The 27,047-nt window shown below is 46.0% G+C and overlaps 1 protein-coding gene across 4 annotated transcripts in view; it reads left to right on the top strand.

Moving 5' to 3' along the window:
- The window catches only part of DDC (dopa decarboxylase), a 106,687-nt gene that overhangs the window by 10,995 nt on the left and 68,645 nt on the right, over positions 1-27,047 (top strand). For all 4 annotated transcript variants that reach the window (XM_050785602.1, XM_050785604.1, XM_050785603.1 and 1 more), the window contains exons 2-5: positions 11,068-11,296; positions 15,459-15,572; positions 17,541-17,660; positions 26,542-26,676. In XM_050785602.1, coding sequence (XP_050641559.1) covers positions 11,096-11,296; positions 15,459-15,572; positions 17,541-17,660; positions 26,542-26,676 — 570 coding nt within the window. In that variant the 5' untranslated portion in view covers positions 11,068-11,095. The remainder of the gene's footprint in view (positions 1-11,067; positions 11,297-15,458; positions 15,573-17,540; positions 17,661-26,541; positions 26,677-27,047) is intronic.

Raw genomic sequence — 27,047 nt, 5'->3', positions numbered from 1 at the left:
AGCCTCCTCCTCCATGCCTGCTCTCCCAGTAAGCCTGACCCGGTAGCAGCTTTGCACGGATGGCCTGGATCCTGGTTCCAGGAGCACAGTCTCTCCCGTCTCTCTGATGGAGAGATGGGAGTGCATCATGGTGGCCAGAGAGGTTAGCTGAGCTTCCTCAGTTACCTAAGGTCACTCAGCTAATAAGCCTTGGAGATAAGACACAAGCCGAGGTATCTGGATCCAGAGTCCACCCCTCTCCCCGGCAGCGCCATGCTGCCTCCCAGAATACTTTCTGTTTATGTTGCTTTTTACCCATGTAAGGGAGTCTGTGATGTTTCTCTCTCTGTAGCTTATAAAGCTTATGTGTTAAGGGCCTCGGTGACACAGAATCTTCATGACTTTCTGAAGAATGCTGCAGGAACCTGAGGTCAAGCATGTAGAATAATTGGCTTTGAGGACCACAGTCTCTGAGAAGAGCAGTTGTACGGAAAGTAGGCCTGATCGCTAACTCTGGCTCTAGTCCCTGACTATTATCTCATCAAAGAATCTGACAAATCTGTCAGCACTACCTAAGTCTCATAAGCTGAAAAGAACCAGCAGTTGCAAAACAGTGGATTTCCAGTTTGTAAACAGATGAGTTTGAGAGCCATGGAAGAGAAATACAGGTGAAGATAATGTGTCCTAGAGGGAGAGGAAGGAAGGAGCTGAGGAAGCCGGCCTCAAAAGCCTCAAAATGAGGCACTTCTGCCCAGTTAATAATTTTATTTTTTTACTTAAAGAAAATTAATAGACTTTCAGGGCAGTTTCGGGTGTACAGGAAAGTTGGGCAGAAAGTAGAGAGTCCTCATATTTCCCCTCTCCCTCCCCACAGTTCTCCTATTATTAATGAAAACGTTTTACTGAGCACTGACTCTGCAGCAGGCTATCACCCCGTCATCTCACTCATCTTCCCAGCAGCACTGGAGGGAGGTATTTCCATGCATTCTTGCTTTCACAGAGGCTGAGAACGAGCCCCAGAAAGGGGTGGAGGTTGAAGGTAACAGAGTAACTGAAAGCGATGGCCCTTGACCTCAGGTCTGCCTGACACTTGGTGGTGTAGCAGGAGGCCACTCTTGAGCAGATTTGGATTATTCATGTGCCTCTTGGCCACTGACAAAAATGCTCATGTAAAGCTTCTTAGTAGCCTGTTGTTTAACCAGCGTCTTAAGGGTTAAAAAAAAAAATTAGAGGATCTTTTTTGAGGCAAGTTTATCAGGTAGCCATTTTCCTGTTATTAAAAAAGCTCTCATGGCTAGAAACTTCTTTATGGTCTTGCTTGGAAGCATTTCTCCTACTGGACATCTTTATGGTCTTTGAACCCACAGAGAAAATGTCCATCAAGAAAACAATCAGGCTGGGCGCAGTGGCTCTTGCCTGTAATCCCAGCACGTTGGGAGGCTGAGGCGGGTGGATCACGAGGTCAGAAATTCAAGACCACCCTGACCAATACGGTAAAACCCCATCTGTACTAAAAATACAAAAATTAGCTGGGTGTGGTGGCATGGCATGCACCTGTAGTCCCACCTACTCGGGAGGCTGAGACAGGAGAATTGCTTGAACCTGGGAGGTGGAGGTTGCAGTGAGCCAAGATCGAGCCATTGCACTCCAGCCTGGGTGACAGAGCAAGACTCCATCTAAAAAAAAAAAGAAAGAAAGAAAGAAAAAAGAAAGGAAAGGAAAAGAAAAAAAGAAAGCAGTCAATCCAGAGGGAAATCAGCCAAATTAGTTTTGTGCCTGGATTTGTAAGTATATGCTTGAGGGGGATAGTGAGCCAGGGCCTCAGTCCCAAAAGCATACGTGTTTTCTGAGACATATACTATGGCTCTTTTTTCTGGAATAGTGTAAAAAATGTCAACCCTATTATTTTCATCAGGATGGAAAAGGAAAGTCAAGAGAGGCTGAACAAAGTCTCCAGTGTCCCGGTGTTTGCAGCAAAATCGTGTCTTGTGTGCATGAACAGACAGGACCATGGACAGATCCACAGTGCATGGTTGCCATCCCCACTCCGGGCTTGTGAGGAATCCACTACCTTACATGCACAGTGGTGTGGCTGGGCTTGCCTGTGATGCTAGGGGTCTGGGCTGGGTTCTCTTCAGTGGCTGTGGCAGATAAGTCCCAGGAGGGAAATCGCAGTGCTCAGACTGCAGGACACTTAGTCAAGTGCTGAGCATGGAGAGCTAGATGCTGGGTAGGGGCTGAGACAGGACATGGCACAGGTGGAAGTGGTCAGGACTCAATGGTGGGAGGGGCTATAGCTCCTGAGCCATTAGTGTCTGCTGTGACTCTTCCTTGTGGCAGATATGTGAGGGGCTGGTGACTTGAATTGTCTCAAAGGTAGAGAGTAGAGTCCAATAGGGTATATTACAGAAATAAAATGTCTAGAGGACCAAAGATCATTCATTCATTCATGATTCAGCAAATACCTACAGAGCTCTCTGTTGTCCAGGGCCTGTGACTGGTCCCAAGAAGGCAAAAATAAATAAGTTGAGGACCCTGCTTGGAGAAGCCCACCATTTGCAAAGGGTATCACTGAAATGATGTATTACAACAAAATAACCCCACAGGTCAATCAGGAGGTCTGAGGGCGTTCAGGCGAGTCCATCTCTTCTTGAAGCATGTGGAGCTGGAGATGAGCTCTGACTGTTGCTGATGCAAAAAGACATTGAGCCAGAAATCCAGGGAGGCAGCCGGCTCACCGTGCACAGGCAATGCACCGCAGGGGCTGCATGGAGAACAGCACAGCATGGAAAATAGTGTGGGGTAGAGAAGAGTGTGGAGAATAGTGTCATGTGCAGCTGCTGGAACACTGGGCAGATTATGTCAACAGAAGCTATTTCAAGGACCTGGAGAGGTATAAGCCATAGCCTTTATCATAGGCTAAGTCTTCCAGCTAATATTTACACAGCTTGGGGGCATAAAATATCAAACAGCTACAAATGAGCACAAGATTCTCTGTGGCTTCATGCTAAGAGCCTTCTAAAAAGGTCTTTGTGGGAAATAATCTGTGAATAAATAACAGAGAATAATTTAAAATATAAGAACCAGGTCTTATTTTACACTTTGACTAGGAATATTTCTTTTGGTGTATGTGGTGTGTGTCTGCTTTTTGTGTCGTTTATTCCAGAGCCACATGCTTTGGCCTGGTGCTGTGACTTAAAGCTGATACCCTCAGAAGGTGAGCGTCTTTCTGAACCTTGCTCAGCTACCGCTTCTGAGTCTTCAGCTTGTTGCCTCACATGTCCGGCCCCCCAGGAGGGCAAATAGATATAGCTAGAATATTTGCTTCAAAAGGCATTGCTAATAATCACACACCAGGTACAAGACCTGAAGAAAAGATTATGAGATTTCACTACATAAAAATTAAAATTCTCATAGGTCAGAATAGAATTGTAAGCAAATTGTGTCCAACAAAAATGAGGAAAATGCCTGCAAAACATTTCAAGACATAAGAGTAGAATGTATTAGTATATTAGAACTCTCACAATTAAATAAGAAATATCAAACACCCTAGTGGAAAAGAATGCAGTGATCAAGAAATTCATTAAAAAAGAAATCCAAATGGCAAAGAAACATACACAAAAAAAATACGCTTCATTAATCAAAGTACAATGGGGCCGGGTGCGGTGACTCATGCCTGTAATCCTAGCATTTTGGGAGGCTGAGGCGGGTGGATCACTTGAGGTCAGGAGGTAGAGACCAGCCTGGCTAACATGGTGAAACCCTGTCTCTACTAAAAGTATAAAAACTAGCTGGGCATGGTGACATGTGCCTGTAATCCCAGCTACTCAGGAGTTCAAGGCAGGAGAATTGCTTGAACCTGGGAGGCAGAGGTTGCAGTGAGCCCAGATCATGCCACTGCACTCCAGCCTAGGCGATAGAGCGAGACCCTGTCTCAAAAAAAAAAAAAAGGTACAACAGAATCATTAAATGCTTACAAGGCTGGTTAAACTTAAAATGAATATTCAAGCCCAGTGATTGTATGGTAAAATGAGCATTCTTATACACTCCCTACCGGGAGAGTATTTGGTTAAAAAAAATGTTTTAGGGGAAAATTTGGCAATATATTTTCAAGACACTAAAAATATTTATCTCTAGAAGAATTTGTTCTAAATAAATTATAAAATAAGTGTTCTCCTTTTTATAAATTTTTAACGCAAAAGAAAGTGTGCAGTAATGTAAACAAGAGGTTGCACTTTTTAGGATTATTTAGAAAAGCTAATAGCTGAAATTTATTGAGTGCTAATTTGTTACCATTTATTTATTTGGTTGTTACAAAAAAATTCTTCGAGGTATTACAGGCATACCTCTGTGAAAGGAAAATATCTTAGGCCCTTTGAGGCTGGGAACTACTCAGGGAAAATCTGTCTCCCATTCTGTTCAAGTCATCCCTTTTCTTTCAGAGATAGATGCATATTCTGATTGCCTTCTTTGGAAAGACTTATCAGAAACTCAAAAGAATGCAACCGTCTGCCTCTCAGCTATCTGTGACCTGGAAGCCCTCAGCGGGAGGGCCTTGCTTTGCGCTGTCTCCGCCTTTCTGGACGGAACTAATGTATTTCTTACAAACTGATTGATGTCTCATGTCTCCCTAAAATGTATAAAACCAAGCTGTGCCCTGACCACATCGGGCACATGTCGTCAGGACTTCCTGAGGCTGTGTCAGGGGTGTGTCCTCAACCTTGGCAAAATAAAATTAACTGAGACCTGTCTCCAGTTTTTGGTGTTCACACCTCAGAAATATTGCAAATTCAGTTCCAGGTGACCACCATAAAGTGACTCGCATGAATTTTTTGACTCTCCAGTACATATAAAAGTTCTGTTTACACTATACTGTAGTCTATTAAGTGTGCAATAACATAATATGTTAAAAGTCTATACCTTAATTTAAAAATAATTTATTGCTAAAAATGCTAATGATCATCTGATCCTTCAGCAAATGTAATCTTTTTGCTAGTGGAGGGTCTTGGCACCGTGTTGATGGCTGCTGACTGGTCAGGGTGGTGGTACCTGAAAGTTATGGTAGCTGTGGCAATTCCTTAAAACAAAGCAACAATGAAGTTTCCTGCATCGATCAACTCTTCCTTTCACGAAGGATGCCTCTGTAGCATGTGATGCTGTTTGATAGCATTTTACCCCCAGTAGAACTTCTTTCAAAATTGGAGTCAGTTCTCTTAAATCTTGCTGCTGCTTTAGCAACTCAGATTATGTAATATTCTAAATCCTTTGCTGTTGTTTCAACAATACTCATAGCCTCTTCAACAAGAAGAGATTCTATCTCGAGAAACTACTGTCTTTGCTCATCCATAAGAAGCAACTAATCTGTCCAATTTTATCATGAGATTGCAGCAATTCAGTCACATCTTCAGGCTCCACTTAAAATTCTAGTTCTCTTTCTATTTCCACCATATCTTCAGTGACTTCTTCCACTGAAATTTTGAACCTTGAAGTCATCTGTGAGGATTGGAATCAACTTCTTCCAAACTCCTGTTAATGTTGATATTGTGACCTCTTTCTATGAATCACAAATGTTCTTAATGGCATCTAGAATAGTAAATTCTTTCCAAAAGGTTTTCAATTTACTTTGCTGAAGTTCATCAGAGGAATCACTATCTATGGCAGATGTAGCCTTATGAAACGCATTTCTTAATAAGACTTGAAAGTCAAAATTACTCTTTGATCAATGGACTGTAGAATGGATGTTGTGTTAGCAGGAATGAAAACATTAATCTCCTTGTACATCTCACTCTTGAGTGACCAGGTGCATTGTCAATGAGCAGTAATATTTTTGAAAGGAATCTTTCCTTCTGAGAAGTAGGTCTCAACAATGGTCTTCAAATATTCAGTAAACCATACTGCAAACAGATGTGCTGTCATCCAGGCTTTGTTGTTCCATTTATAAAGCACAGGAAGAGTAGATATGGCATAATTTTTAAGGGCCCTAGGATTTTCAGAATGGTAAATAATCATTGGCTGCAACTTAAAGTCACCAGCTGTATTACCCCCTTTGAAAGTCAGCCTGTGCTTTGAAGCTTTGAAGCCAGGCATTGACTTCTCCTCTTTGGCTATGAAAGCCCTAGAGGGCGTCTTCTTCTGATAGAAGTCTATGTACGTCTATGTTGTCTACATTGTGTTTTTTTTTTTTTTTTTTGAGATGGAGTCTCACTCTGTCACCCGGGCTGGAGTGCAGTGGCGTGATCTCTGCTTACTGCAAGCTCCACCTCCCGAGTTCACAACATTCTCCTGCCTCAGCCTCCTGAGTAGCTGGAACTACAGGCGCCTGCCACCATGCCTGGCTAATTTTTTGTATTTTTAGTGGAGACTGGGTTTCACCGTGTTAGCCAGGATGGTCTCGATTTCCTGACCTGGTGATCTGCCTGCCTTGGCCTCCCAAAGTTCTGGGATTACAGGTATGAGCCACCGCGCCCGGCCTATGTTGTACACATTGAAAACCTATGGTTTACTGTAGCTACCTTCATGGATTATCTTTGCTGGATCTTCTGGATAACTTGCTGCAGCTTCTCCACTGACTCTTGCTGTTTTACCTTGCACAGAAGTAATAGAGACAGCTTCTTTCCGTAAACCTCATGAACCAAACTCTGCTAACTTCAGGCATTTTGTCTGCAACTTTTTTTTTTTACCTCTCTCAGTCTTCATAGAATTGAAGACAGTTAAGACCTTACTCTGGAATGGGCTTTGGCTTAAGAAAGTGTTGTGGCTGGTTTGATCTTCAATTCAGACCACTAAAACATTCTCCACACCAGAAATAAGGCTATTTTTCTAAGCGTTTGTGTGCTCACTGGAGTTGTACTTCTAATTTCCTTCAATAACTTTTCCTTTGCTTTAATAGCCTGGATAACAGTTTGGCTTCACTTTTGACCTCACTCAACTTTTGACGTGCCTTCCTCACTCAGCTGAATCATTTCTAGCTTTTGATTTAAAGTGACAGACATACTACCTACTCTTCCTGTCACTTGAACACTTAGAGGCCATTGCAGGGTTATTAATTGATCTAATTTCAATATTGTCACATCTCAGAGAACAGGGAGGCCCAATAAAAGGAAGAAAGACAGGCGAATAATGGGTCAGTGGTTCAGTCAGACACAAATTTATTAAGGTGACCATCATGTGGGTGTCGTCCATGCTGTCCCAAAACGATTACAATAGTAACATCAAAGATTGCTGACCATAGATCACTATAGCAGATTAATAATAATGAAATGGTTTGAAATACTACAAAATTTTCTGAAATGTAACACGGACTCATTGAGTGAGCACAGGCTGTTGGAAACATTGTGCCTATAGACTTGCTGGATTCAGGGTCGTCACAAACCTTCCATTTGTAAAAAATGCAATAAAACGGGGTGTACCTATACTATTATTGTCATGATTTTTGTTCCCAGTTAAAGAAAATGAGGTTTAGCATGGCAGCAATTTACGCTGGGTTGTACAGCTAATACATGCTATTACAATAGCTAATACATGCAATAACGATAGCTAATACATAGAATCAGGGTGTGACTCGCAGTCCTTTCTTTGGCTCTCGGTCTTGGAGTGGTGGCCACTGGGATACACCAATGCTTCCAACTATGTGGGTGAAAATTGGAAATAATATAAATGTTCAACAATAGAGGTACATGTTGTGAATATGGCACACTCACATTGTGAAATACTTGTGAGAAATCACACAATAGAAAAGTATCAGCCGGGTGTGGTGGCTCATGCCTGGAATCCCAGCACTTTGGGAGGCCGAGGCAGGCAGAGCACTTGAGATCAGGAGTTCAAGACCAGCCTGGCCAACATGGTGAAACCCTGTCTCTACTAAAAATACAAAAAAATTTAGCCGGGCGTGCGCCACCATGCCCTGTTGTCCCAGCTACTCAGGAGGCTGAGGCAGGAGAATCACTTGAACCTGGGAGGCAGAGGTTGCCATAAGCCAAGATTGTACCACTGCACTCTAGCCTGGGTGACACAGCAAGACTCCAGCTCAAAAAAAAAAAAAGAAAAGAAAAAGAAAAAGAAAAGTATTTGTCAACATGAGAAATGTACTTAGAAATTAGTGAAGAAAAACAGGCTAGCAAAAAGATCTGCAGTGTGATACCATTTGAGTTAAAAATTTGAGTCATATTAATTTGAAATACTTCCACTTGAAGTGAAAACCACGTTTCACTGTATGTGCAAAATTTAAAATAAACAGTCCACCAAACTAAAAACTAATTTCAAAGCCTGCAGGCCCCAAGGAATTGTAAGCTGGATGCTTTAGCATGCAGCCATGATATTTTGCTGGTGAACAGGACACTCCTTTGTCATTGGCTTAAGAAGCACAAAGGTGTAACAGAACTTCAGACAGTCATTGTGGTTTTTCTCATGCTTGTTAGTTCGGCATTCGCTGTTGCTATAATTTAGAGCCTAATCTTATGTCTCAATCACTGCCACTCGAGCACTCACTAGTTGAGAAATGCATCCTTAAACAATAGCTTTAATATGGGGGCTGGATCTAATAAGCCTTGAAATAACATAAAAATTGCTGTAATTGTTTATTTAACAGAGAACATGGAAGTAAAAATGTGAGAGAGAATGTCAATGGAAGGAAAAGCACATTCAAGCAGGTTTACCTTTGTCAAAGGACCTTGACCAAACTTCAGCCAAGCTCCTCTGGCCCAAGAGGGAAGAGCTTAGCCAAGTCTTTCCTTTGGCCTGCTGAGCACACCCGTGATGTCCAATCAAACTCATGTGCTTCCACTTTTGGTATCTAATCCAGAGTTCCTTTTTCCTCTCCATCCTTGATACTTACCCAAGTTCCTCTTAGTAATTTTCTACCCGTGGACCCTCTCACCTGCCCATTGGCTGTAAGTCCCTATGTGGCCCTGTTGTTTTTGGAATTAAGTTCAGTCCCTCCCCTTTTGCAATATTCTATCCCTATTGCAGTAGTGTTGAGTAAAATCTGTCTTGTCACTTTTAACAAGTGACTGGTGAACAATTTTTCTTTACCACCTGTAACCTCACAAAAATTGTCAAAAATCCCAGCATGGACAATGGGGAAAATAGAGAAGTACTCAGAAGCTGTTATTAAAGTCATCACCTTTGCTAATAACAGTGAATTTAGAGTATTCCTAAGCACTTAACTCCCATGGGAAAATTTGTCTTAAATTTGTCCTGGAGCCAGCTTGTAAATTTGAATCCTATTTCTGCAATTACTGGTGATGTGATCTTGGGCACGTCACATTGCCTCTCTGAGCTTCCATTTCCTCATCTACAAAACTTTGGAGTATGAAAAAGATTTGAAAATGCATCCCTTGGCTAACATGCAATTGTCTCTCACAAATAGAAAATATTTTAGAGGCTGGGAGCGGTGGCTTATACCTATAATCCCAGCACTTTGAGAGGGTGGGCAAATCACCTGAGGTCAGGAGTTCGAGACCAGCTTGGCCAACGTGGTGAAACCCCGTCTCTACTAAAAATACAAAAATCAGCTAGGTGTGGTGGTGGGCGCTCATAATCCCAGCTACTTGGGAGGCTGAGGCAGGAGAATCACTTACACCCAGGAGGTGGAAGTTGCGGTGAGCCCAGATCACCACGCCATTGCACTTCAGCCTGGGCAACAAGAGCAAAACTCCATCTCAAAATAAATAAATAAATAAATAAATAAATAAATAAATAAATAAAATAAAATAAAATAAAATAAAATAAAATAAAAACAAAATTCTAAAAGGACACGTGCCAGAATTTTGGGTGGTGGGATTCTAGGCTTATCTTTTTCTTCGTGTTGTTCACTGTCCGGTTTTGAAATACAATTCATTCTTATTTACAGATTCCACATATGCAAATTCTCCTACTTGCTAAAATTCATTTGTAACCCGTAATTTCAATAACTATCAATACTCATGGTGCTTTTGAGACCATTCAGGGACGTACATATGTGTAGCGTGGTGGAGAATGTGCTTGTCCGATGCACATGTTCCCAGCTGAGGTTCAACAAGGGGACGCACTGCCTTCTTGCTTCAGCTCTCATAATGTAATCATGTGTCCTTCTCTCCGTCTATTTAGTGCCACATCCTTCACATCTTTATGTTTTTCTTCTTGGTGGTGATTCTGCTGTTTAAAATGACTCCCAAATGTGGTGCAGAAGTGCTGTCTAGCCATCCTATGCACAAGACGTGCCTTATGGAGAAAATACATGTGTTAGAGAAGCTTCCCCAGACAGGAGTTACAGTGCTGTTGGCTGTGAGGCCAGTGTTAATGAATCAACATATATTAAATAAAGTGTCTTTTAAAAACATAAAAAGTTTATGTATTGATTTGTTGACAAAAAAATATTGAGATCGCTCTTCAGGAAACTGTATTTCCCCTAGAAGAAATGGTTCAGTATTCACTAATTCAGAGTGCATAGCCATGGCAACTGTTGTAGATAGAATACAGCTACCAGCAATAATGAGAATTGCCTGCATGTTACTTATGCAAGGGAGGGAGGAGAGCATTAGTTTTGAAAAGCAGATGGTGCATAAAGGTGCAGTTCCATCTGTGACAGAATCAAGAGGAGGGAAGAAGACTAACTTTGAGGGGGCATACTGCCCCAGTCTCTGAGCTGAGGCTTGTGTACGTTGTGTGACTGTGCCTTCTTGCCCTCCTGAGAGGTCAGCATCACAGTTTTCATTTCCCAGACGAGGAGAGGGGCTCTAAGGGGCAAGCTTGTCTCTTTCAAAGGCAGGTAAGGGGCAGAGGCAGGATTTGGACCAGCGTTTGTCATTAAAGTTGGAATCGATCATGAAACTAAATGTGTGCTTCTAGTCTATTGAAATAAAGAGACATTGTGTTGTTCCCAGTTGAACAGCTGGGGAAGAGGAGAAGCTGCTTTTGCCTCAGTCCCAAATCCAGCGCCATTTCTACCTCGTACAGACATGGAGGGAAAGCGCTCCTTACTTGGAATCCAAGTGGCCTCCAGGGTATGCCGTCACTGCCCAGATGGCCCTGCCCACGGCTTGCTTGGAATCCCCACCTTCCAGTTCAGAAGTTACAAAGTTTGCTCAATGAATCCTTTTCTTCCTGCAGTTTTCACCTCTGACAGAGCCCAGGCACCATGAACACAAGTGAATTCCGAAGGAGAGGGAAGGAGATGGTGGATTACGTGGCCAACTACATGGAAGGCATTGAGGGACGCCAGGTCTACCCTGACGTGGAGCCTGGGTACCTGCGGCCGCTGATCCCTGACTCTGCCCCCCAGGAGCCAGACACATTTGAGGACATCATCAACGACATTGAGAAGATAATCATGCCAGGGGTAAGTGTGTACCCAGGGTCAGAAAACAGGAGGGCTAGCACTCACACAGCACCTACTGGGCTCTGAGCAATTCACATGCGTTGTTTCAAGGAATCCCTATGGCAGTCAGATTGGAGAGAAACTTTTGTCATTTCTATTTTACTACTGAGGAAACTGAGGCTCAGAGAGGTTAGGTGGTCCACCTCAGGTCACACAGCTAGTACATGATGAAGCCAGGATTACAACCCAAATCTGCGGTTTCCAAGGGCAGTGAGGCTCTTTCCCCCAGGTTCCCTGAGACTCAGTCCCTGCCCAGAGACACCCGGTACACAGAGCATGTCCTCATATACATTAGGAAGTGACACCCTGGTAGCTGCTTTCAGATAAGTCAATTGCCCTAAATAAAGCACACTTCCACCATCCTTGGGTTTAGCAATAGGTAACTAGCATAAGTGGAAGAAACGTTTTATTTAGTTTATTTGAGAGTGGGCAGCATGGTACTGCCCACCAAGCCAGTCCTCTTTCTCTGAAGCCAGTAGGCCTGGAGTACACAGAGGGCAGAAATCAACGGGACTGGTCACTGTCTCTGATACTCATTCACAGGGCAGCAGTGCTGGAGCTCAGAGAAACTTCCCTTCAGCTTCATGCTTCCACAGTAGATTTTCTCTGCCAACGAGTTCACCTAAAAGCCTATTGGTTAAAGTGGCTCTGGCCTAGTCAGGGTCTGGGTGGGAGTTGCAGCCTGGCCAGTTTCTAGATCAGGAATGTTTATGAGGGTGGCCAGACCTGCCCTTCCATGCAACAATGTGCAGAGTCCAGGCGGGGAAAATCTCCATGGGCTCCACTGGCTGATCGCTGCCACCATCCAGCATGTCTGTGGTTATAAAGCCCATGAGCAACGACATGTAATTTTCATGGAAGAGGGGTCTGGGCCCATCAAGACCCACTCCCTCAATTCAGACAGAATGCCAAGGCCCTGGGAAGGTATAAGGTCAGCCAAGGTTATAGGACACTGATCATGGGACGAGGCTAGGCCTCAGGCCCTGGACCTCATGGACCAGTTTCTCAGTAGCTGAGCGCCATTCTCACCCCACTGCTCACATTTCTTCTTCCAGGGGATTCTCACTTGGCATTTATGCTTTGAGCAAAGAACAGGATTCAGGTTCTTGCTAGAAATTGTGCAAATACACTAAGCTGTTCAGCATAAAACCCTTCGGGAGAGGTGTGGCTAAATGTCAGGCAGTGGGGAGTACAGGAGACTGGGGGAGGATTTGAAGTCTTTCTGCTTCCTTCTATGGGGGTATTCACTGTGCAGAGCTGAGTTGGGAAATGCATAGAAGTTGGGCAGGGCCCCTGGGTGGAAGCTGCAGCCCACCAGCTGCTGGCTGTGTGATCGCAGGAAATCAGGTGAGCTCTTGGGCCGTGAGCAGGGCAAGTGCAGGCCCAGCCATCTCAAAAGTTGCTGTGAATATCAGCTGACAGCCGGGCGCAGTGGCTCACGCCTGTAATCCCAGCACTTTGGGAGGCCGAGGCGGGCGGATCACAAGGTCAGGAGATCGAGACCACGGTGAAACCCCGTCTCTACTAAAAATACAAAAAAATTAGCCGGGCGCGGTTGTGGGCGCCTGTAGTCCCAGCTACTCGGGAGGCTGAGGCAGGAGAATGGCGTGAACCCGGGAGGCGGAGCTTGCAGTGAGCCGAGATCGCGCCACTGCACTCCAGCCTGGGCGACAGAGCGAGACTCCGTCTCAAAAAAAAAAAAAAAATCAGCTGACAGTGAAGCAAAAGGGCACACATCTGTCCCTAATCAAGAATCGCTTCTGTCCTTTTCCAGCCCAGGGGCCACAGGGAGGCGAGAGAGACAAAGGCACATGGGCCCTCCAGGTGCTGAGGGGTGAGTCGGGCAAAGGACTGCTCTTACTCTCCTGGGCCCTGGGCGCTTTGTCTTTGTCAGCTCCTTCCTCCCTAGAAATATGGAAAATTATGCTTTACAAATGCATTGGCATAAAGATGAATATATTAACATAGATTTTTTTCTTTAACCTGAAAGTTCACTTTTTTTTTCCTCCTGATTATAGAAGAAATTTAAGCATTTTTTTCAGCCCCTAACAGTGTTGTAGGCCTGGATCTGCTGTGCTGAAGGCATCACAACCTGTGCAGCTCCTTTCAGCCTCTCAGCCTCATCACCAACCTCCCGCTCCTGAGGCCCCAAGCCTAGACTGTGCTAGCTCCCTCTCTCCATCACTCCCCAAGCCCTGGCAGACCTGGGGTGGCCGTGGTTGTTAAATAAACCTTGCTGAACACTCCTAGTTCTTGGTGAGCTCTCTTAGTTGGCTGCCTTCACAATCAGGGGGTCGCTCATGCTACATCTTAGACAACATATATTTAACGATGAGTGCTATTGAGAAAGAAATGTTTGCATCTCTTCCCAGATTGTAAGAGATATCTTACAGATATCTTAGCTTGGACTGCTATAACAAAGGACGTAGACTGGGAGGCTTAAATAACATTGATTTCTCACAGTTCTAGAGACAGGAAGTCTGAGATCAAGATATTAGGTTCAGGTGAGGGCTCTCTTCCTGGTTTACAGACAGCCGTCTTCCCAGTGTGTACTCACATAACCAAAGGGTAGCCAGCTCTCTGCCTTTTCTTATGAGGGCAGTAATCCCATTGTGGGGGGGCACTAATCTTATTAAGGGGACCCCACCCTCATGCCCTAATCACCTCCCAAAGATGCCGTCTCTTAATGCCGTCACTTTGGGGGTTAGGATTTTGACACGAATGGTATGCAGATACTCACAATCAGAGCAGAGCAGCCAAGCCCGATAGAGCATATTTTCAGCAGCTGGGATTCTGAGCCAGGCCTCGAGGAAGCACCAGAGCACGTGCTTTCATTTTATCTGAGGGGATGACAGGGCCCAAAGAGGTGCAGTTAGTTGTCTGGAGTAACCCAGCAAATCAGGGTTCCTGCTGGACTTGCAGTTCAGGGGTGCTCCCAACACCATGCTGTTCCCGCAGGTAGGATGGACGTGGAGCACTAGCAGGGGACAACGGGGAACAGGGCAACGTCTCTCAGACACCAGTTCCTGGTCACAGCCTGAGAGGGGTCTGAATGGCAGTCTCTGTACCTTCTCCCTGCACAGGGGCTGAGGGTTGTCCTGAGGGCTTTAGGACTCTATTCTGTTCCTTCAGGGCAGGTACCGCCTTGGCAGGAACAAATTAAAGACGCAAAGACTAGGCTACACCTGCTCCTTCTCTGTCCTCCCCTGATCGTCCTCCCAGACTCTGCGATGTTTGAGGCTCGCGCCTTGTTACCATTGCCAGACCTTCCCAGCCCAGAGAGGCTCCCTGCCTGAGTGTCCACCACAACCCTCGCCTCCTGGATCCCAGAACCCCCGTCCCCAAGCATACCACATGGAGCTGTCGCTGCCTCTTATGGATCTCCTCCCAGACCCACATGAGCTTTTCCTCTGTGCCTCACCCAGGGTGTGGCAGATGTTCACCTTATGGGCTGGAGAACTGTGGGATGCCCCTAGCCAGGGCAAATGGCAAGGGACAGTGGCCAGGCTGAGGGACAGCAGAGGCGAGACATCTGCGGGATGATCAGTCGCTTGGCTGGAGGGAAGGCCTCGGCTCCTCTAGAAGAGCCGGGGCAGCTGGAAGACCAGATGCATGTTTGTGGCTTGACTGAAGAAACCTTGAAAATCAGGCTCTTGGTTTTTGTTTCTGGTTTTTGTGGAGACTTTATTTTTTAGAGTAGTTTTAGGAAAACTAAGCTTTTGGTACAAAGAGATCAGCCTTGGGGCAGCGCCTTCACTGTCGAGAGCACAGGAGCAAGAACTTGAAGCACCGTGTGGTATTTTGAGGCTTCTTTTGTTACAGAAAGTTATAAGGATTTTCCACTTTATTTTGGAGCTAGAACTTTTCCTTCTGAGCTAGGAAATACATTCCAGTATCAAAAAGGGAGCTGGTTTAAAGGGAGTGGGGACAGTAAGGTGATGTGTAAATGCTCCTAAATAATGGAGGAAGGTACTGGGATGGCTGACATTTGGGGAACCGCACTCACCTAACTCTGGGTCTGGCTGCATCTGGCAGCTGGGGGCCACTGAGGTACCTGGGTTCTCTGCTCTCTTGAGGCCTGGCTTTCCTCGCTTCTGAGCAGATGCTCCATCCTCCCATGCAGGTGACGCACTGGCACAGCCCCTACTTCTTCGCCTACTTCCCCACGGCCAGCTCATACCCGGCCATGCTCGCGGACATGCTGTGCGGGGCCATTGGCTGCATCGGCTTCTCCTGGGTGAGTGTCCGGATGCGCCTGGGGAAGGGGTCCTGGCTATGGTGGGATCCCGGGGTGGGGACACGGTACCTTTGCACATAGGACCTGAGCAGATGGCAGTGCCGTCTGTGGGCAGACGGGCCACTGTTGCAGGGAGGAGAAAGGATTCAGCCCAGAGAGGGTGCCTCTGAGGGAGTAGTGATTCAGAACAGAGAAAGTCTCAACAACTCAAAGCCCATTCTGCGCAGGCTGTGTTGGAAGCACTTGGTATGAGCTAACATCACGGTCTGGGGCCCAGAGTTTCTGCAGCTCCAGCCTGGGAATCTGCATTTCCCCAAGCAGCTCAGAGAATTTCTATATCCTCCAAAGCTTGAAAACCACTACTGCCCCGGTCTCATTCCATCTGTTCTCTGCCTGGGCTGCTGCCCAGGGAGAGGCTCCAACCAGCCCATCAGATGTGTCCAGAGACTTGGAGCAGGGGGACTCTGGAAAAGAGCCTAGCTCCTGCCTGCACACCACCAGTCCCGCCCTATCTGGAGGTCAAATGCCTAAAAAAGTCCCTGTTCAGAAGAACGGCAGGCAGGGCTGGCTCTACCCACGGCTGGCTGCTCCAGGCACAGATTACAGGAAAGATGCCTTCCTCCCAAATGCAGAGAGCTTGGAGGTAGAGCTGCCTGCTGATGGCCAGTGTCTGAGGGCTGCTGCACCCTGCGGAGTTCCTCAAAAGCCAGGGGCTGTGCTTGGCCTTCGGGGTACAGAGTGCTCATCTTGTCTGTGTCTTGGAGTCAGGTGGACTTCTGGGCATCGGTCTATGTGGCATGCTGTGATGCGTAAAGGAGCTGTCAATCAGGAATTTGCAGCACTGTGCCACAGGGCCCAGCTGTGCCACCTCTGCTTCACCAGCCTGGCGCTTGCTCTTCTTTGGGGTGGGGCACTGGAAGTTGCCAGGTGAACAGGCATCATGGGCCCCACAGGCAGGGCTGAAGAGCCCATCTGTGGGCTCTTCAGTGTCTGTGCCAGTGTCTGTGCTGCTCCTCTGCCAGTCACCAGGGCCTCCCTCTCTGCTCGGCAGGGCTGGCCTGGGCCAGCCAGTGTGGCCTGGGCTGAGCACACCCTCTCCTAAAGAGCATTTTCTATCACTGGATACTGTAGCAGATTTCATTTAGCTGTGCTGGTCCAAATCCATTCTGTCCCTGCAGAGGTACTTGTCATCCATCTCTATCTGCTCATTCTGGGACAGTCTGATCGCCCTCAGGCCTTGAAGGGGGTGCCTCGCTGTCTGTCAGGCTGCGTTGCCTGATACCTGGTCCCTAGCAGAGAGCATAGGCTCCTGGTAGAGCTGGGCTTGGCCAGGCTCAGGTAGAACCCAGCAGGATGGGGCTGACCAGAAGGGAGAATGCACTCTTCTAACTTAGATCTTACTGGTGACGTATCAGGATGCTGCTGTGCACATCTAGGCACGAGAGCACCTTGCACCCCTGATGTTGGAGACCTTTATGAAAGTGGAGGCTCAATCCGCCTTTGGATGGGGTCCAAGACCAGCTGGTTCAGAGAGAGAGGAGAGTTCACAGAGAAAAGTCACTGGGAGTTTAAAAGACAAGATCAATGGCTTCTCGGGATGCCCAGAGGGTGACAGCTGCCCGGCGCCCACTTCCTCGTTCCCTTCACTTGTGACTATGGAGGAGAGTCCACCTGTGGACTTTCTGGACCCTTCTGTAAATGAACAAATGAATATACTAGCAAGCCAGCAGTGCCCATGCAGTGAGGCTCAGTGGAGTAAGGTTCACTATGGTGGCCCGTGTGTTCCTTCCCAATCACTCTCCTTGCATGAGTCTAGGTCAAACAGGCTTCAGGCCTTTGAATCACATCTGAGATTGGGTGGCATTAATCTGGGCTTTAGTGGAAGGCTAAATCTCCCCTTGTTACTGCTGCTCCCCAAATTCTGCAATGCTTGGCCCTTGGTTAATCCCTTCCCTTCCCCAACCACAGGCAGCAAGCCCAGCATGCACAGAGCTGGAAACTGTGATGATGGACTGGCTCGGGAAGATGCTGGAGCTGCCAAAGGCATTTTTGACTGAAAATGCCGGAGAAGGGGGAGGAGTGATCCAGGTAAGGTGAGAGCTGGGAGGGCCACTTTTGGGATGCATGGGCTCTGCACAGGACCATAGCTGCAGGTGGGGAAAGAGGCGCTCATGCTTCTTGTTAGGTCCTCAGATTTCCCCTGGAGAATAAACAAAACCGAGCTCTTAGGAAATCACTGGTCTTGGGATTGGCAGGATTTGGATTAGGATCCCAGTGCTGTCTTTCACTCGCTTCCCCAGGGCAGGGCGCTCAGTTCTCAGGCCTAAAGCTATGGTAGATAGCACAGCAGCTATTTAACAGCAGGTGCATGGAAATAACAACTACAGCGACTACCATTTGTGTGGGGCTCCCCATCGCTGGCCACAGTGCCTAAGCATTTTCCAGGCATTAACTCATTTAATTCTCATAACAACACTATGAATTTAAAAACCTCCCTTTACAAGTGAAGAAACATTTTAATAGCCCATTTTACAGGGGAGGAAACTGGGACCCAGAACATTAGGTAGCTTGCTCCATGGCTCCCAGCTGGTAAGTTATAGACCCTGTATCTGTGTGGCTCAGAGCCTGTGATCTTCCTTGGAGGACAGCACAGGTGGCAGCTGTGACCAGGCTTCGGAGGCTATAAATGCTACTTGTCTTTGAACCAATCATTTACTTAAAGATGCTGCTGCTTCTATGCAGCAGCTTAATTCATTCTCTTTCTGTAACATGTGTCTGTTGACAGTGACTGTGTGTCCGAGCTTACACCAGGAAACAAGATAGACAAAAGACAATCATGATGGAATTTCTATTCCACTGGGGTTGCAGGACAAATGGCACTGGGATTACTTGGACTTGATGCATTTAAAAAAAAAAAAAAAAGAAAAAGAAAAAAAAAACCTCCTAGCATGAACTATGTTGAACCCAGTACTCTCCCTTAATCATTTTTCTCATGTCAAGTAGATGATAGTCTCATTAGGAAAGCATTGTTAACTTTGGGAAAAAGGGGCTTCCTTTTCAGATATTGTCTTCCACAAGGCTTTGAGAATTGGTGAAGGCCCATTCAGTGGGTGAGAACAGTGAGGCACATAGTGGAGAACACCTTTGTGCAAAGCACAAGGCCAGTGTGGCCACGCGAAACTAGCAAGCAAGTCTCCCCACTTCCAGTCCTGAGAATGTGCAACAAGACTGATAATTTTATGTATTTGTTTCTATTGATGTTGTGACAAATTTTAGTGGCTCAAAACAGGACAAACTGATTATCTTACAGTCCTGTATGTCAGAAGTCTGACTTGGGTCTTACTGGGCTAAAACCAAAGTTGACACCTTGTGGAGGCTTCAGGGGCGAATCTGTTTCCTTGCCTCTTCTGACTTCTAGAGGCTTCCAAAATTCCTTGGCTCACAGCCCCATTTCTGTTTTCAAAGCCAGCTGTGTCCCATCTTTCTGACCTTTCTTTTGTAAACCCCAAATATCTGAGATGGGTCTCATCAACTTAGAGAGTTTATTTTGCCAAAGTGAAGGATGCGTGCCCATGACACAGCCTCAAGAAATCCTGACGACATGTGCCCAAGGTGGTTGGGCACAGCTTGGTTTTATACATTTGAGGGGCACATGACATGTAAGATGTACGTTGGTTTGGTCTGGAAAGATGGGACAATTCGAAGCATGAAGGGGGCTTTCGTGTCATAGGTAGATAAGAGACGATCGGTTGAATTCTTTTGAGTTTCTGATTAGCCTTTCCAAAGGAGGCAATCAGATGTGCAGCTATCTCAGTGGGCAGAGGGGTGACTTTGAGTTCTGTCTGTCCTTCATCCAAGAGGAAATTCCTTGTGAGGGAGGCAGGTAGCTTTTTATCTTAGTAGCTATCTCTTTTAGGAATAGAATGGGAGGCAGGTTTGGCCTAAGCAGTTCCCAGCTTGACTTTCCCCTTTGGCTTAGTGATTTGGGGATCCGAAGATTTATTTTCCTTTCACACTTTCATGGTCGCATCTCCTTCTAACCACATATAAGATAAGAAAGTGGGTCTCCACTTTTAAGGACACATGTGATTGGATTGGGTCCATCCAGACAATCTGAGATAATTTCTCAAGTCAAGGTTCTTAATCACATCAGAGAAGTCACCTTTTCCTTGGAAAGTAAACAGTCACAGATTCTGGGGACCAAGACCTGGAATCTCTGGGAATGAGGATGCATTAATCTGCCTACCACATCCAGTGTGCTTCAGAGTCATGGAGGGAACTTGCTTATAATGCCTATTTCTAGACTCTGGGCCAAAAAATATGAACGCTAATTCATCTGGATGACACTGAGATCCCTGAACAGGCCACATGCCGAGACTGATGACTGCCTTCTCCGTGACCCACGGGCCCTGTGGCCAGGCTCAGAGCCATCCCTCCATGTGCTCCTTCTTCGCATTCTTTGGTTATCTCACTTTCCATCAGACATAAGTGATATTAAATGGGAAGCTGATGAAAATGAAACGTCAGGCACAGTGGCTTACGTTGTAATGCCAGCACTTTGGGAGGCCAAGGCAGGCAGATCATTTGAGGTCAGGAGTCTGAGACCAGCCTGGCCAACATGGTGAAACCTTGTCTCTACTAAAAATATAAAAATCATCCGGGCATGGTGGCGGGCACCTGTAATCCCAGCTACTTGGGAGGAGAATTGCTTGAACCTGGGAGGCAGAGGTTGCAGTGAGCCAAGACCTCACCATTGTACTCCAGCCTGGGTGACAAGAGGGAAACTCCATCTCAAAAAAAAAAAAAAAAAAAAAAAAAAAAAAAAAAAAAAAAAAAAAAAAAGAAAAAACGTCAGCTATGTTGTAAGCAAAGTTTCAATACGTTGCTGTGAACTATACCATTCTACGTAGCAGCAACAATGACTCAGCAATGATTCGGCAAATGCAATTTGCTTCAGGCCCAGCACAATTTTCTTCTTGTCAGTGGGTATGCAGCTGAAGAGCCTCCTTGGCCAAGATCACAGCAAAGATAGGCTGTCACAGGTGCCCTTCCAGCGAGGGGAGGGAGCTACTGCACGCGGCCCTCAGCCGATGCTCTGTCAGCTGCACTTTGCCTTGGTGAGGGCCAGATGGCTTTCTAGCCTCTGGAACATCAGTCCTGATTCTCCAGGGGACAGAGGGCAGCAGCAGTCGGGACCCAGTGGGACAGCCACGCGAGAGGGCGTGGTTTTGATTCCAGGCAAGGGCATGCATAGTCTAACCCTTTACAGGAGGCCTGGATGTTGGTGGCCGACTTACTTTTTCTTTTAGTTTTATACATGGGCCAAGATCTACTTTTCCATTTCTTTTCCATTTGTTCCCCTCATTTTTTTCTTTGTTTTGTTTTGTTTTGTTTTTAGACAAAGTCTCATTCTTGTCACCCAGGCTGGTGTGCAGTGGCACCATCTCGGCTCACTGCAACTTCTGTCTCCTGGTTCAAGCGATTTTCCTGCCTCAGCCTCCCAAGAAGCTGGGATTACAGGTGCCCACCACCATGCCTGGATAATTTGTGTATTTGTAGTAGAGATGGGGTTTTGCCATTTTGCCAGGCTGGTCTCAAACTCCTGACCTCAGGTGATCCACCCACCTCGGCCTCCCAAAGTGCTAGGATTACAGGCGTGAGCTGTAGGAGATCAGTCAGAGTGGTGGGAGAAACTATAAGGAAAAGGAGCAGGCCTTCTGAAAGGTCAGAAGTTTCGGCAAAGCTCCAGGGGAGAATAGCTGAAGCAGCTGTTCTATAGCCCTGAGGCAGAGGGCAAGGAGTAGGTACAAGGGCGTGTAGAGGAATTTATCTTGGTCAAGCTTGTTTGTTAGAAGTTGTCCAGGAACTGACCTTGGAACATCCTTACACATGACACTCTCTGAAAAGGGAACAATAAATGTTAATTATCTACAGGTTGTTTTTGCTCCAGGTTTTCAGAATTGTGCTTGCACTCAATAAAAGCAAGCTTCTCCAGCTTCTCAGGGGTGCTCTCTGGCCACTAGAGCCAGGCAGTCACCTAGCTGCTCTTACACTGCATACCTGTGTCTGAGCACTCATTTCATCTATTGGCCAGGGTCTGCAGGACAGACCCAGCAGTAAGCCACTGCACCCAGTCTGTTCCCCTCATTTTGACCCTCCCTAGCATTTGGTGAGCCCTGCTGATCCTTGCAAGACTCAGCTTTACACAGTGCAGATATTTTTCTTCTACTGTATGTTAGTTATTGTGGGCTACGTCACTCTTTTTCAGGGGCTTCAATTTTCCACAGATTGGGTACCTCTTCCATGATTTCTCTCTTTCTTTTGATATTCCCCTTTTTTGTCATCTTCTATATTTTTGGGAAGCTTTTCATGGTTTTCTCCACATGATTATGTGATTATGGACCTGGTGCAGTGGCTCACACCTGTAATCCCAGCACTTTGGGAAGCCGAGGCAGGTGGATCATTTGAGGTCAGCAGTTTAAGACCAGCCTGGCCAACATGGTGAAACCACATCTCTACTAAAACTACAAAAATTAGCCGAGCGTGGTGGCATGTGCCTGTAATCCTAGCTACTTGGGAGGCTGAGGCAGGAGAATCATTTGAACCCGGGAGGCTGAGATTGAGGTAGCTGAGATCGCGCCACTGCACTCCAGTCTGGGTGACAGAGTGAGACCCTGTCTCAAAAGAAAAAAACAAAAAAAAGATTGTCTCCTTTCCACCTAGACACTGGACATTCATGGTAAAAACAAAAAGACACGGGAGCTTTCTTGTCATATTCCTTGTGTTATTTCAGTATCTACATGTGGATATATGTACACACAAACAAAATTGAAACGATACAACATGTATGGATTTTCCGCATGGTGCTTTCCTTATCAGTTTATTGTGGGCATTTCCCACTATTTAAATATTCTTTGAAAGAAGTATTACTCTATGATTTTCTATGATGCATCACAATCTATATAAATAATACCTAAAATATTTGTGTTGCATCAAATTTTTCATTCTTATAAAAAGTTTTGGAGGACACCCTTTAGGATGAAAGTGCAACAATCTTGCAAGATGATCGGCTTCCTGCTGGGGCTCTCCTGGCTGTGTTCGTTGTTTAACATTCACACTCCCCACTAAATCAAAATGGAACAAAACAAAAATTGAAGCATTTCTAGGTCATCGTATTTTATAACAAAAACAGTTTCATATTCAACTTTTTTTTCGGCAGCCCAAAGTGATTTCTCTAATTATATACCCCTCAAAAAAATCTTATCAATCCCCCATAATATAAGGTGTGTCTGTTATAATAACAGCTACTTTTCATTGAATAGCAATTATGAGCTTGCCCATGTTTCAGCCTATGTCTTTTTTTTTTTTTTTTTTTTTTTTGAGACGGAGTCTCGCTGTGTCTCCCAGGCTGGAGTGCAGTGGCGTGATCTCGGCTCACTGCAAACTCCGCCTCCCGGGTTCACGCCATTCTCCCGCCTCAGCCTCCCAGTAGCTGAGACTACAGGCGCCCGCAACCACGCCCGGCTAGTTTTTTGTATTTTTAGTAGAGACGGGGTTTCACCATGTTAGCCAGGATAGTCTCGATCTCCTGACCTCGTGATCCACCCGCCTCGGCCTCCCAAAGTGCTGGGATTACAGGCTTGAGCCACCGCGCCCGGCCTCAGCCTATGTCTTGTGCTTTGTGTTATTGTCTTCATCCTCAAAATATTTTTGAAGATTGATTGCATTATGGACAATCTTTTTCATGGATGATGATATTGAGGCCCAGAAAGTTAGTAGAACATGCATAGCAGCAAAAGCGAATTAAAACAAAGGCTAGTAGGAAAGACGACCAGAGTTATGACTGTTCATCCCTGACCGTAGGCTTGGGTTGGTGTCCAGAGATGTGCATGCTACTATGGGCTGCATTTTCATTTCATTAAAGACAATCTCGTTTTTGAGAGACCATACAAGTTCTTAGCATTTGGGTGGGAATATTCCTGGTATTTCTCAGCCCCTGCTTTAACATAATCTTCCTGTGAGCCCAATCCACTCAGTTTTTTTCTGGATGAAAGCAAGAAATAGAATCTGTGTTTGCCACCGGAAGCTCACCCTTCCCAGCAGACAAGGCTGATTGTCTGTAATTGGTGAGGCCCCAAAGAGCACAGGAGCCTGGTGACAGCCTGTGAGCCAGCCTGCGTTATCGATCCCCTCAGAGCTGTAATCACAGCTGTGGGCGTCAGCGCAGTGATGGGTGTCTGAGTCAAATGATAAACTGTCGTTCTGAGGCTGGACAAATGTGGGCTGCGAAAATGGTCTCTTAATTGGGTTTGAAAGCTCTTGTGGAAGAAAAGCCAATTTTTTGCTTTGAAAAAAACAGAAGACGAAAGGACATTTCTGCTCACGGCATCAGCAGCCGGAAGCGTCACACCTCACCAGCATCCCCTCCTGCCTCTCGAGCAGGCTTGCCATGGCAACCTTTGTCTGCTGCTATCGCACAGAGCCATCATTCCTGCTCTGTACCACACGTCACCCTCCCTGTGCTGCTCTCTGCGAAGATCTGCTGCCAGCAAAATGCAGAGAGCTCCACCCGACATCATGCTTGAGGCCACCAGGCCACCCTGGTGGCATCAGGGTGGTGTGGTTCTAGATATGCTACTGACAATTTGCTCCTTCAGGCTTTTAAAAAATCGTTTTGTTGACTTAAGAAGGTGAATTTTCTCTTAGGACATGAACTAAGCTCCCCCATTCCCCCCCTCAAAAAAGCCATAATGAGTTGTCATGGTGATTCAGGTGATTCATGGTGACTCATTTCATTAGAATGTTCAGAGAATGAACACCTGTGTTCCAAGGCTTCAAGCAGAGGGTAGAATTTAGCCGGGGAAGCGGCAGTCACGCCTGCTTGTCAAGCATGAGAACAGGGAACCGTGCCTTCCACTAGGCTTTTCATGTTACATTTCCAATGAGAATGGGTGGGACATGACAAACAAAATGTGTGTGGGGGCAGATAGGGGAACGGGAGGAAATCAGGGAGAGGAATGATGGGGTGCATGGGAGAAGTGTAAGTAAGGTACAGTGCCTGCTCTCAGGGAGCCTGGGTTTCCTGGGATGGCTGATTTAGCTTTGCCAGCCAATATTGTTTTCCCCACTTCTCTCTCCTCTGGCCAAGTTTGGTAAACCTGGCCTAAAACAATGTCTAAAATCACTGCTCATGAAAATATAGCCTGAAGGAAATAAAGTACCCATTTTAGATGCTGAATTAAGAGAAGCATATATCTGTATATTTGAACCCATCCATTAGTGCTACAGAAACATGAATAAATGTATTTATCTTTCAGTATTACTGTCTCTCCAAAGGATGTGGGTTGACTCAAAAGAATAAGTAAAAGTAGTGTCATGGCAAAATCAAAATGAGAAATCAGGGGCAATGAAGACAGCATCAAATGTTAAGAAGAGAGGTTAGCATTTCTACTTAACTATTTTATTATATATTTCTCTGTAAAAACCTATCATGTTATAAACTTTTTCAGAGTCAATAAGAATCTACCTTCTTTTATTTGCCCTTTCTTATGTCCTTTCATACTGGTCGGTAGATGGGTTTCTTCTAGGACTTACTTAAGAGGGAAGGTGCTCGCCGTCCCTACCTTTCTAGGCCCATGGCACCCTAGAAAGGGCAGGCGTGGGCTCACTCCTAACCGTGCCCTACCTAGCTGCTGATTTGGGGCAAGTTATTGAGCCTCTCTGCGCATCTGTTTCCCCACCTAAAGATGTTAAAACACAAACATGGGATTATTTTACAACTTAAATTGGATAACATAGCAGGCACTGAATCCATTAGTTTGCCAAGGCTGCCTTAACAAAATACCACAGACTGGGTAGATTGAAGAATAATTTCTTTTCTCACAGTCCTGAAGGCTGCAAGTCCAAAATCAAAGTGTCCACAGGGTTGGTTCTCCTCGGGCCTCTCTCCTGGGCTTGCAGATGGCCACCTTCTCCCTGTGTCCTCACATGGTCTTCCCTCTGTGCACACACATCTCTGGGGGCCAAATTTCCCCTTCTTTTTATTTATTTATATTTTTTAGACTGGGTCTCACTCTGTCACCCAGGCTGGAGTATAGTGTTGCAATTGTGGCTCACTGTAACCTCCTCCTTCCAGGCTCGTCATCCTCCCACCTCAGCCTCTCGAGTAGCTGGGACTACCGGGCACGCCACCATACGTGGCTAATTTTTGTATTTTTATAGAGATGGGGTTTCGGTATGTTGCCCAGACTGGTCTCGAACTCCTGGGCTCAAGTGATCTACCCTCCTCTGCCTCCAAAGTGCTGGGATTATAGGCAGGTTTCCTCTTGTTATCAGGGACATGTCAGATTGGATTAGAGCCCAGTCATGTGACCTTATTTTCTTTTAATTACCTCTCTAAAGAGCCTATCTCCAAATATGGTCACATCTGAGGTCCTGGGGGTTAGGGCTTCAACACATGAATTTGAGGGGACACAATTCAGCCCGGGTCTTTAGGGATCAAAAGAAACCCTTCAAGGCATCTCTTAGTCTCAAGGAAAATGCACCTCCATTTTATAAACAAATGCAAATCGCTCTGTCCAAGTGAATATGAATGCAGAGTGGGGCTTGCATGCTGGTGCCCTGGGCCGTTCTCCTCCAATGGAGACAGGAGCAGTCCTCCTGGGCCGGGCTGGGATCAGTCCATGAGGAGAAGCTCTCACAATACCTGGCGCAGGAAAGTGGTCAAAATGTTATCTGCTGCTGTTACACAAAATAGACCCACCAATGGCAAACTCATACTAAGAGATGAAGTGGTGGTCTTAGGTGTCAAAAATATTAGTTTTCTCCTAAGCAAAGGAGAGTGAATTTTGCCATTTCAGATTCATATTTTAAGAAAGCCATGAACACAAAACAATATGTCTTCCAATAATGTAGGTACCAATGCCTTCGCTATGTTTTGGATTTCATTTGGACCTTCCCTTGAATTTAGGGAAGTGCCAGTGAAGCCACCCTGGTGGCCCTGCTGGCCGCTCGGACCAAAGCGATCCATCGGCTGCAAGCAGCGTCCCCAGAGCTCACACAGGCCGCTATCATGGAGAAGCTGGTGGCTTACTCATCGGATCAGGTGAGTGTATTGAGCGGGTATCAGCCAAGACTTCAAGACCTGAATGTTTGTTTTTATGTCAAATTCAAACCAAACCAAACCAAACAGCATCCTTCCAAATCTAAGAGCAGTTCCTCAGGTATCACTAGATAGAGACCTGAACTAAAGGGAAGCGGTGAATTCTTGGGTGGGAACTGGATAGATCAAGCTGAAAAGGAAATAAATGTGTGGAGACATCACTGTGACTGGCTCTGTCACCTTTTCTACCAGTGCAGACTTAGGTTGTGATTATCTGGCCTGCCTTCCCAGCATCATTGTAGAGAAACTGGACATGGGGATCAAAGTCCTGGGCCCTAACTGCAGCTTTGTTATTCTGTGATCTCAGGCCCCTG

The sequence above is a fragment of the Macaca thibetana genome, chromosome 3 (assembly GCF_024542745.1).
Source record: "Macaca thibetana thibetana isolate TM-01 chromosome 3, ASM2454274v1, whole genome shotgun sequence".
Taxonomy (NCBI): Eukaryota; Metazoa; Chordata; class Mammalia; order Primates; family Cercopithecidae; genus Macaca; species Macaca thibetana.
This window is presented reverse-complemented; position numbering and strand designations above follow the sequence as displayed.